Source organism: Martes martes (genome assembly GCF_963455335.1).
Source record: "Martes martes genome assembly, chromosome: 9".
Lineage (NCBI taxonomy): Eukaryota > Metazoa > Chordata > Mammalia > Carnivora > Mustelidae > Martes > Martes martes.
The window spans coordinates 34,742,961-34,755,532 of record NC_137896.1 but is presented as its reverse complement, the minus strand read 5'-3'; the positions used below and the strand labels follow the sequence as shown (position 1 = coordinate 34,755,532).

At 41.1% G+C, this 12,572-nt stretch overlaps 1 protein-coding gene across 6 annotated transcripts in view; it reads right to left on the bottom strand.

Moving 5' to 3' along the window:
• Positions 1 to 496: 496 nt before the first annotated feature.
• SNAP25 (synaptosome associated protein 25) overlaps positions 497 to 12,572 on the bottom strand; it is a gene marked incomplete at both ends in the record, with an annotated part of 28,313 nt that continues 16,237 nt past the window's right edge. For 2 of the 6 annotated variants that reach the window (XM_080814198.1, XM_080814197.1), the window contains 2 exons: positions 1,129 to 1,197; positions 6,960 to 7,104. In XM_080814198.1, the coding sequence (XP_080670324.1) occupies positions 1,129 to 1,197; positions 6,960 to 7,104 (214 nt within the window). Of the gene's footprint in view, positions 1,198 to 6,959; positions 7,105 to 10,012; positions 10,139 to 12,572 lie in introns of all 6 variants that reach the window. The other 4 variants (XM_080814194.1, XM_080814195.1, XM_080814196.1 and 1 more) reach the window with 4 other exon arrangements.

The window sequence follows — 12,572 nt, the reverse complement described above, 5'->3', positions numbered from 1 at the left end:
ACAGTTTATCTATATTTCATTCATTTATATTATTTTTTAAAGATTTCTTTATCAGCTACTAAATATCTCAGCAATTTGGTGTGCATAGCTCTAGATTAAGCAACAGAGAATTGTACTGATAACAAACCACAGGGGGAAATGGGTGATTAGTAAGAGTCAGCCTTATAAAATTTACATCTCCACACGGTTTCACAGCAAGATTGCTTTCTCCAAAACATAGCCTTCAAAAGCAGCAAACAAACCCTATATTACATTCATTTGACGTAGTTCAGCCAAACGTCTACTTTGCTGGAAATGATTAAATGGTGAGTGTGTCAAATCCATCTTTTTTTAAAATTCTTTTTTTTTAAAAAAGGATGATCATGATTAGTAAGTCTATATATTGACAGAAAGAAAGTGACACTACTTCAGTTTTGCTGGTAGAACTTAATCTTGACAGTGTCTCAATACTGAGCATGCTTTGTTGTTGTTTTGTTGTTTCTGTTGTTGTTCTTGTGTGTGTGTGTGTGTGTGTTTTCTCATCAGTATGCTACTGTCATGGAAAGATTTTGTTTAAGTAGGAATCTAAAAATCTATTTAGTTCTCATGCATAAATGCATAAATCACATCACTTTTAGTGCAATGCCTGTAATGTAATTCCACATTGTCTAATCATGAAATCATAAAGACAGATGACAGCCATGAGGAACCAAGGACAGCAAATTTTGGGAGTTTCAGAGCCTGACACCCAAAGAAAGGACAGTGGCAGTAGCTCTGTGGAATGTCACAGTTTTACAAGAAAAATACTGTGTATTGAAAGAATCAATAGCACATTGAGCATTCCTAAATTGTTGTCATTCAGCAAACACCACTGAGGAGAGAAAAGGAAAAATGAAACCCAAGACATCTTATGTAAGGAGTTAGAGCCACCAAATGACTATTATATACAACCTTTGGAAAGAAAGAGACTCAGAAAGAACAAAAGACACATAATAGTTTGGGGAAGCTGATGAATGACACAAGACAACATTCACAATGGGGGTGAACTGATGTGTGTATGTGTGCAGACCTACTAGGTAATACGATGAGAAAAGCCTGAAGGTGCTATCTTGCCCAACAGCATTTGGAAGAGAACACAGGTCGACACATTTAACCACTCCCCAGCATCTTTGTTGCACGTTGGTTGGCCTCATCAATTCTGGTTTTGTTGGAATCAGCCTAGAAAAAAGGGAAGAAAACAGAACTCAGGTTACCTTTGGACATTCTGTTCTTCCTTCTGGGTGTGTTCAAATGCCCCCTTCTTGAGTGAAGGCATCTTTAAACTTCTGCCAGAATTGACCCTCTCTTCTTCTGCGATCCCAGAAACATTGCTTGTGGTTCTATTTGGACATGGTCCTACATCTTAGTACTCATGACTGTTTCACCGTACCAGGGAGCACCCTTTTGAGGACAGGGTTATATCATTTTTATCCTTCTGTCCTGGAATGACACCCAGTGAGAACTCTGGAAGGCATTCACATCTGTGGATTGAGTTGAATTACCACCATTTATGCAGTTGGGTTTAAATCATGGCTAACTTATTACCAGTGTCACGTTGGGCCATTTACATAACATCTTGGGGCCTTGGCTTGCTTGTCTCGTGGCTGGGACAAAAAAGAATCCTGCTAACAAGCACAGATGTCTATTATATCCCATTCATTCAACCTTGACATCAAGATTGATATTAACTATGAGGTGTATATTATTATTAATTCCTTTGTCCAAATGAGTCAGCATGGAGTCAGAGTCCACCTAGTAATCACAATGTTAATTATTATAGTATTTAGGTCTGCTGTGAAAATGAAATGAGTCTGTACATACAATGTGCTTGGAATAATTTTTTGCAAAGATTAAGTGCTCAATATATTTTAAGTTGCAATTGCTGTTATTGAGTGAAAACTCGACTTGTTTTCAGGATGTTTAATAATTTTAAGCTCCATTCCTAAAGACTCACTCCCATGAGTTTGACAATTGGCTTGTTTGTTTACTTACTCACTTACTTGCTTATTTATTTTTAATGAGGTTCCATACCCAACTGGGGGCTTGAACTCACAAATCCAAGATCAAGAGCCACATGCCCTACTGACAGAGCCAGCCAGGTGCCACTTACCATTTGCTTGTTTTAACAAGAGCACTTTTACCATAATTTTGTGCCTTGACTGATCTCACTCTTTCAGTCACCTTTTTCTGTATATGCAGCATGAAACCCAGAGCTGCTACCAGGATAGACTTTTAAACCCCAGAAAATGAACTATTCCCAAAACCACTGAGAAAGGTATGAGTGAGCAAGCAGAGACAAAGATGAAGATTCTGTTTAAGCTGTTGTTTTTGTCTTATCAAGACTCGTAATGGTGTCTGCCCCTCTCTAGCCTGGAAAGAGGAACACGAAGCTGAGAGGCAGAATAGGGAAACTGAACTGCTTTTTTATCCACCTGCATTTGTTAATGATTACTGATTTTGCATTTACTAGGGTGCTTGGTGCTTTCCAATCTCCACCAAGCTGGATATACTTTATTTAGTTTAATTGTGAATTCCCAGCACATTTAGAGTTATCTATATTCAACTAGAAATTTGCCAAGTTAAAATAGAAATATTGCTATATTATTCATTATTCTGAATTATCTGGCAATAGTTTCCTACCATCTGTTTGGATAATCAAAAGTTGACTTTCAAAACAAGTTAAGATAGAGCACTGATTTTCCTTGATTGTTTTGATCTATGGATTCATATTTTGGACTCCAGGTTCCTGATTTGGAAAATAAGTATTCTCTCCAAATTTTTTTTAAAGATTTTATTTATTTATTTGACAGAGGAGATCACAAGTAGGCAGAGAGGCAGGCAGAGAGAGAGAGAGAGGGAAGCAGGCTCCCCGCCGAGCAGAGAGCCCCATGCGGGACTCGATCCCAGGACCCTGAGATCATGACCTGAGCCGAAGGCAGTGACTTAACCCACTGAGCCACCCAGGCACCTTTCTCTCCAATTTTATGTGGTTCTTAAATCTTCCCTCTTTAGCTACAAATTCTATCAGAAATAATGATACTTTGGTGCAAAGGAAAATTCTAGGCTCAGACCAATGTGAAATGTTTCTGCAGATTGAATTATGCTATTTTTCCAGGCTGAATACTAAGGAAGGTTCAAATGGGGGGAAATCATTAATTTAAAAACGTATGGCACATCTAGAAATGAGAATTCTAGAAACTTTTGCATTAAGAATACACTGGTGATGGGACACCTGGGTGGCTCAGTTGGTTAAGCTGCTGCCTTCGGCTCAGGTTGTGATCCCAGGGTCCCGGGATCGAGTCCCGCATCGGGCTCCTTGCTCGGCAGAGAGCCTGCTTCTCTCACTGCCTCTGCCTGCTTCTCTGTCTGCTTGTGTGTACTCTCTCTCTCTCTCTCTCTCTCTGGCAAATAAATAAAATCTTAAAAAAAAAAAAAAAAAGAATACACTGGTGAGCATTCACCTGGTGGCGGAAGGGGATATTTTGAAGTAGAGCATGAGATTATTCTCTGGACATCATCAAAGGATCTAAAACAGACCTATGTTCACTGAAGATCTGTGATTTCCACCTTAATTTTCTCTGAAGCATATAAAAATTCAAGCCCATATACCTTATGCAATAGGTACTACATCTTTATTATGTAACAGAAATCGCATCTTTTAGGAAAGAATCCTGAGGTAAGCTCCTTTTAGATGTCTCCCTGGTATTTGGAGAATGCCTCTGTGTTCATTCTTTTTATATGCTTTAGGACTGTATTTATGGAATATACCCCACCCCAATTTCCATATTTCTATTTGGAGAATCTTAAGCTCATTGGCATACCCAAGATATGCCACATGATTTGCCCTTGTGAGAAAGCAAGGATGATCCCCACAGAGCCACTAAGAGAGTCAGATGGAGATCATTAGCCCATCCTTCTGAACACTCTGGAAATCTCAACTTCAGACCATGGCAGGTAGCTTTTAGGCCACTGCTCAGAATTCCAGAAGTGATTGCTTATTACCCTACATGGTAGTCCCATTCTCATCCGAGGTTTGAATTGTTCCCTTATTATCTTTCAGATGAAGAAATCAGGTCACGAAGCTGGTAAGCAGGAGGAAATGCCACAGGAACTGAAGACCTTAGCTTTCAGATGCTGGGTTTCCTCATTGATAGAATTCAAAGGAAGGCTAAATCTTCAGCCTCACTGTATTTCAACATGTGTGTGGCATCTACCACTGACAACTTTAAATTGAAGTTTGAACATGCCTACTTCCTGAACAACATAAAGCAGCTAATACAACTTGCTCCATTTTAGTTTTCTGAAATTATACCATTTCAACCTTAGAAGACTGTACATATATACACCTTAAAGCAGAAAGCAAGACTTTTAAATAGACAAAGTAATTTCTGGACAGTCCATGGGGATATATTAAAAATTACATTGTTTTGGACTTCCAAAACTTTACTATCAATCCAAGTGATGAGAGAGGATGATGATTGATGAGGTAGGTTGAAGATTATTGTCGGGGGCCATCAGAGAATATGGGAGAAACATCAGAAGATTTGCTTTCTTTGTTTTTGTTTTTTTAAGTTTTTAGTCATTTATTTATTTTAGAGAGAGACAGAGAGCATGAGCAGGGGAAGGGGCAGAGAGAGAGAATCCCAAGCAGCCTCTGCACGGAGCATGGCATCTGATGAGGGCTCAATCCCACAACCCTGAGATGATGGCCTGAGCTGAAAACAAGAGTTGGATACTCAACTGACTGAGCCACCCAGGTGCCCCAAGATTCTTTTTACTCTTAGACTGTGAGCCTAATTTACTGTTAGAGATGCAAGAGAAGTTTGATCACTGTTTCCTATTATCACAAGTGAGAACCTATGTGAGAAGTTTGAAATCTATTAAAAACTGGGCAGCTCATAGGACATGTATCTTTGTGCCAATGCTGGGTTGAAATTGACTCTATCCAATCATGTTCAGATTCTGATTTTGGAGCTAAGACAAAGGCTAGTTATTCAAAGGCAACTAGACCCCTCTCTCCCTTCTTAAACAATTCAGCACTTAAAGAATGACATAAGCCATAATGGCTATTTCCTATCCACTTGCCTGACTTCCAATTACACATCATAGCTGCATACATTTTTGCCCTTGTTGTAAATTGGGCCTCCCTGAAAGTTCTCTTCCCCAGAGAAGAGAACTAGAAATGCAAAGTGGCAGAATTAAGATGCCACTTGCCTTTCCAGGAACACTTTTTTGTGCTGAAAGTCCTACTCTATCAATAAAGATTTGACCCCTCTCTCTTAGTAAAAGTACTCCTTCTGGAACTCTAATTGAGTTAGAGGTACATTATCTCCCTACATCTGTGAGTAAATTGGGTCCATTGACAGAAAGTGAGTACTTCCTGTTTTTTTTCAGATCACTTTCCTGATGGAAGATAGTTCTCCAATTGTTTCTTAGCTCATTTTTCTGGGCCATAATGGGTTAGGTCAGCTTGTGTTGGCTCCAGCGCTTTTTGAAACTCTCAATATTGTCCTACAATCTATTGATTTGTGCAGCTTTAAAAGCTTTAGCATATCAAAGGCTCTTAACAACGATAAGTATGTCATGACTTGTAAAAGTAAGCAAAGCACAAGCTTTTTGCCAGCAAACACTGACATTTGTGTAACTCAGTATCGATCAGGCAAAATATTATGCGATCAGATATTTTTCATAGGGAGCACATAGAACACAATAGGGCAAAGCGTTTCCTTTATGTTTGTTCTTTCCTTTTTCAAGTCAGTGGAGGATTCTTGGGTACCAAGAAACTCAATGTTTACCCTTAGGATTCAAAGCATCCTTCTCTGCTCGCTAAAGCGGAATGAATTGTTAAAAAGAAACTCAGGGTTTTAGGCTCAAAACTTCGGTATCTCCCAGGGCATAAACTCATACAATGTAAGATTAGCCAACTAGAATTGATTATAGATGCACAGTTACCAATAAAGCTATAATGTATCCATTTCTTCCTGTTGGCATTTTGACATCTTAGATTATAAGCAATATTCAGGACTCTACTGATTGGGGAGGCGGCAGAATACAAGATCATAGAAAGTATGTCAGATTTGTGTAATGTGGAATATCAGGTTTTGGTGTCCCAAATCTTTTTATAAAGGCTATCCAGTGTTTCTTTCGGTTCCCTTCCAGTCTCAAGCCCCTAAACCCACCCCTTCCCATTCTGTCCTCTTCACTTTTCCTTATGCCTCTTGTTGACACCAGGGGGTTTTGTCTTAGAGCCACATCTGGTGTCCTTGTGTGAACTCAACTCCATCAGACTACACTTTCTATTTTGAGATCTGGACATGTGAACTGTTGAACTGGAAATGGAATCTGGGCCTTTTTGAACTATCATTAAAGCGCTGGCATTTATAAAATCAAAGCTTATATTCATCTTCTGGTTAAACTAAAATAAGTATTCTTTCCCTTATTTCCTGATTCTATTCCTACATCATCGCTTGACAAGCTCCTAACCGATCTTCAAGACTGGATTTGATTTTTTTTGGAGATTTTCCCATTGCTTAACTCTTGAAATCTTTCCTCCTCTAACCCTACTTAGCATTTTATGTGTGGCTCTCTTGGCAAATTATCTTTTGTGTGGTAGTAAATTCAGCTGGAGGCTCACTGCCTCCTGTAGGCTGTGAGTTTCTTAGCAGTGAGGATGATGTCTTTCTCATCTTCATGTCCTTTGGAGCCTAGCACAAGTCCCAAAACAGAGGTGCCTCTGAAGAAAACCTGCTAGATTAAATTATACCTTCTTATGTACTTATATGTTGTGAATTTTTGTCTAGGAAAATTAAGGGGGAAATTTCCACCTATCAGAATGCCTGAATCCCATGTCACAGTTTGAGGGACTTACTATGCTGTTTATCTCAGTGGTATTTCAGAAGAAGTAAGGAACAATGGAAGCTGACTGACTGCCACAAGCTTACCTTCTCCATGATCCTGTCGATCTGGCGATTCTGTGTATCGATCTCATTGCCCATGTCCAACGCCATGTGACGGAGGTTTCCAATGATACCGCTCACCTGCTCCAGGTTCTCATCCATTTCATTTTCTCGGGCATCATTTGTTACCCTGGTAGTCAAAATGCAATTTTTTAGCAGATAGAAAATGTGAAAAAATTAAAATACTATGGACCCAAAGCTCAGGGAAACTCTGGAGACCCATAGGTATCAATCCCACGCACCTTTAATTTCTGTTCAAAATGAGTACATTTTGGCTTTTATACATTAGAAAATAATTTTTATTTATTTAATCATTTATTTAGTAGGCTCCAACACAGGGCTTGAAGTCATGACCCTAAGATCAAGACCTGAACTGAGATCAAGTCAAACCCTTAACTGACTGAGCCAACCAGGTGCCCCTAGAATATAATTTTAATATCTGTCTATCTATCCATTTATTTATTTATTTTTGGTGGGCAGCGAAGCAAAATTTATTGAGAGATAGCAAAACAATAGTAGAGAGTTCCCAGGGAGGAATGGGACCTGAAGGCGTTTGCCCTTGAAGAATAATTTTTAAATATCATTCCTGAATCCTTGACTTTCTATTTTTAAAGAAGGCACATTAAATAGATTAATTTATCTATTTCTCTCACTTGCACCCACATGTCGTTTCCTCTCTATGATCGTATGTTTATCCCAATTTTCATTTTTTAAGAAAAAATTATTTTAGTTGAGAAGATTGGGTCAGAGAATGAAGATGGAACTACTTAGACACTGTATTTTCTTTCTGAAATGTCAACCAAAGTCTCCAAGAGTTAAATTGAGAATGAAAGAAAAGGCTTGTTGTGTTAAGTCAGAGAATTTCTCCACTCATCTTCTTTCCCATTTGAGACCAAAATTGCTGGGAAGAGTAAGGATAATTACAGTCCGCCCCTTAATCCTGCTTGCTCCCAAGAACCCCAAATGGAGCTATTTACTCAAGATGACTTCTACTTGCTCCGATTTCATTGCAGTGGGGGTGGGTTGGTGGCATTGTGAATAGGTGATTTTGTAGGAAAAAAAAATGTGACAAAAGATTATTTTTCCAGTTTGGGAAAGAAGGGGTTGGCTCTCGAAGTGCCTTACCACCTTGCCATTTTTTTCACAGCTCAGCTTAGAAGTTAAAAAGGTAGTGACTCTTTATTGTAAATGGTAAGTACTCATTCTAGGATGTTCTGGCTAAGTAACATTTCCCACTGCAGATGGTGATAGGCTAAAAATGTTCAGAGGGGTTAAATCCCATCCCCCAAGGGTAACTCCCAGTGTAGACTGGCCCACAAAGGTTTTAAAGCAGCCTAAACCAGGAGAAATTAAAGGGGAACTTCCTAGCTTTCTTACCTACAAAAGAAGCTTATTTAAATGACTATCAACAGCTAAGGTATACTTCTGGTTCCATGATTCTCAATGCTGATTATATATTAGAATCACCTGAGAAGCTTAAAGAGCCCAGATGCTTGGGTCTCACTTTTTTTTTTTTTTTTAAGATTTTATTTTTTATTTAAGAGAGGGAGAGAGAGAGAGAGAGAGAGCACGCAAGTGAGCATGTGAGTGGGAGGAGGAACAGAGGGAGAGGGAGAAGCAGACTCCCCACTGAGTGGGGAGCCTAATGTGGGATTGGGGGCATCCCAGGACCCCCGGATCCCAGGATTATGACCTGAGCCAAAGGCAGACATTTAATTGACCTAGCCACCCAGGTGCCCTTCAGTACTGATGTTTTTAAGAAACAGCCTCAGGTCATTCTAATGTGCATCCAGGATTGAGAACCCTTGGTCTAGTTTCCCTGGGAGCAGATAGAAACAAGAATAGAATTGTCATCTGTGAGGCTTTATGTAGCTATCTGGACTTAATACCTAAGTGACCATGACCTGCTACTTGAATCTGGGTTATTGGCTGGTAACATCAGCTACAATGGCCCAGGGATAGATAGATACACATCTCAGTACTACTCAAGCCACTAGGCACCCTAATCACTGCTGAATCATAGTTGTAGCCTCAAAAAAGGGATAGGTTTTTAAAATTTTCTTTTCTTTTTAACAGGAATATTTGTCATTATTTCCTCTGTTTTCTAGTTTCCCAAAAGCTGATTTCTGGATAGGCAGATTTGTGTAATTTGAGATTTTTAAATAGGTCCTTAAGTTGGCTTTTGCTTCCAGGACCCACAGGAAATCAGAAGTCAGGGATGCTTGTTATTCTGTATTTGTCTTCCCAGGTCCATTCTCTGACCTGTTTTGCTCTCTGCCAAGAGATGCTGACCTCTCTCAACTGCATCGCCCAGATTCTCTTAATGCTCAGACTTCCAGTAGGCTTTGGCAGATGTCCAGTGAGATATTGGAGGGCAAGAGGAAAGAGGAATGGGGGCATCTGTTTCCCTTTCTCATTTCCTGCTATTTTGCAACAGCTGCATTTCTTTGTAGCCCCTCCCCCACAGTGGTAACTACTGTTGGGTTCTGATAACAGAAACTTCAGGACTCTTCCTGCTATTGCTAGTCCACAAATGCTTTACCATCACTTGTTATCAACCTGGCCCACACCTCTGTAAACAGTGTCTTTAATAAGTTCTGTTCAATTCCATCTATGGCACGAGACACCTGTTTACTGCCACATCGATGCCAGTCACGGTCATGTGACCTTTGTCCAATGAAACTGGCAAACCCGACAAGGCTTGATAAGTGCTTGTACGTTGGAGCCTGCCCCTTTGGAATGCTGCCACCAACATGGGAGAAGCCAGGGCTCTTTGCTGGAGGAACCACACGGGGGAGAGTGGAGGCACCCTGCCCTAGCCAACCCTGAGACGAGTGCCTGAGACCATCTAGGGCCATCGTGCATTCACCTGCATGGAATGAGAGAGCCCAGGAGGGGCTCTTGGCAGAACTGCCCATCCAACATACACATTCATAAGTGACCAGTAAAATGGTTGTTGCTTTAAGAACCACCCAGCTAGGGGTGATTTGTTACTTAACCATGGACAATGGCTACAGGGCTGGCTGCATGCGGCTCACCTCCGAATGAAGCCACCACTGATGGCCATCTGCTCCCGTTCATCCACCACACGAGCAGGCTGGCTGGCCACCACGCCGTCCTGATTATTGCCCCAGGCTTTTTTGTAAGCATCACTTGATTTAAGCCTATGCAAAAAAGAGGGTGAGTGACAAGGCAAGGGAGTGGAGCATCAAGCTCACAACAATGGTCACCTCTTCAAGCGAAGAACCGAACCAAGCAAATGGGTTTTAATTCGAGGCATCAGAGAATACCGATATATCATGATCTGGACCCAAACAGTTGGCCACCACCATGCCTCAGCTACTCAGCATTTCATTTCCAATCAAGCCAATTGCAATTGTCAAGACTGCAACCTTTGCCCAAAGGTTGTTCTTGTTTTGGTCTGTTTTTGCAGTTTAGTTGGATTTAAGACAAGGATTAAGGTAGCTGGAGGACATTCAGTTCTATTTCAGTGACATGGTTATATTTTGAGACACAAAACACACAGAAAAACATACTGGCAGACAGACACATAACAAGACTGCCAAGTAGAGTGTGTACATCACACCACAGCAACACACTGTTACCAAGAAAAACATAGTCGACCAAGTTTTGACACACCATCATGCAAAGATTCCCTGTTTTAATTTTTCCCCCAACGCATGTGCGGAACTAACTCTTCCAACTCTGCATGAAGGACATAAAGGATTGGCGGTTGGCCAAGGGTGGTGGTCTTTGAGTTGCCTCGAGAGTGATTTGAATTAGATAATATATCGGTACTTCCAAACAGTCACCATACATCTAGTCGATGTACAAACCTTTGTCCACAGAGACAAAAAGTAAAAGAGGCATAGTGAAATGAATGCAGGAAAATAGAAGAGAGAACAAGCCATCTAGCACCAGAAAAGGAAATCCCTCTACGTCTTCTTCATGCACCAGCTACAGGCATGAGTAGAAAGTGAAGCATTCTCATTTAAGCCAAACTACTCCAGAAGTTGGCCATTCTCGAGAAAGGCACTAGCAGGACAGTAATAGCCTTCATGTGGATTTGAAACGCAGTTCAATAGCTTCTTTGTCAGGCTGGGGGATGGGGTGGGAGTGTTTACCAACTCCTATTTCAAGCTATCCTGGGATGTGGCAGGGGAGAGTGGTCTGGAACTGCTGTGGTCTCCACGGGCCATATTTCACTGAGCTGCCTTGGAGACAAACTTAAAATCCAGGCATACCTGTTGTGCCCAATAGAAACATGTGCAGCATATTTTGGTGGGTGTGTTGTAATTTAAGGCAATCAAAGATGTTTTTAGGTTCTTTGCATAGTAGAAACCACATGCTTTTCAGTCCAAAAACAAGAGAACTTCCTGTGGTCCCATTTTCCTATTTTCTCTTATAAGACACCAGAATTTATGCCCACCCCCCCTTTTTTTTTCTTACACTGGAGGATCACAGCCATCTATTACAAACTGGCTCTAATACTAATATTTGCAGATGGGGGACCAAGTAACCCTGGAATAAGCCAGAAAATTGTACAAATGGAATTTCAGTAACTCCCACAATCTAGTGTATAATGCCACAGCCCTCAGAGCTGTCAGAATTGACTCTGCTAAAGAGCCACGGGGCCACTCCGTGGGACAGGATCCAGAAACTAATTTAATAGAGCTTAGAGTCTGGCTTTGTTTTCTTTCCGACTCCCCGTTCCCTCCCTTCTCACATTACAAGAAGTTATATGGACCTCGTGAGGTTTTCTGCTATGTAAGATATCTGGTATACCATCTTTGGCAAAGTCAAGGGGGTGGGAAAGTTTGCGTTTCTGAAAGAAGGCGAATCACTGCACCCACAATGCTGCACATAGACTCACAGAACTGCCGTACATCTACCATAGTCCTTTGAAACATGCCGAGACAGGGCGAAGCCCTCACAGAGTCTGGGGCACCACCAGCCACTGCATTGTGACACATGGTTTTTAAAGCATTATTTACACACAATAGGGAACACTTCACTCAAGCTTTGAAGCTCAGTTAGGGTCTCTTGTGCCAACTACTATGTGGAATGCATAGGGGCCATGATTTCATCTGAACTTTAGAATCCATCCCGGGGTGGGGCCTGCCTCCATGCCTTCTCCACACAGTAGATGAATGGGGAAATCTTGTCTGTGAGAATTCATCACAAGACAGGTGGAAATCTCACCTGGGGAGCAAGCGGCCACGGAAAAGGATATACAGTTAAGTCTTGACTAACTGGAATGTGTAGCCATGAGTCATTTTGGTGAATGGCACGACTTTCTTAATTAACAGTGGGCCATGGAGGAAAATTATGTTTCAGGGATGATTGCTGAACATCTGTTAGATTCTCAAGACACCTTCCTGCCTTAGAGTCTTAGGGTAGTGAACATGACCGAATTTTTCCTTGGTTATGGTTTCACTTGATGTGCCTGATGGCCTTTCCTCTGAGGATCAACCCTTACTGTTTGGTCCCCGTAGGTGTGGAAGTTACAGGATGTAGACTGAGTGATAGAAAGCGAACTGCCTAGATTGCCCTTCAAGAGAAACCATGAAAATCATGAAAACATGATCCCCCAGCCCT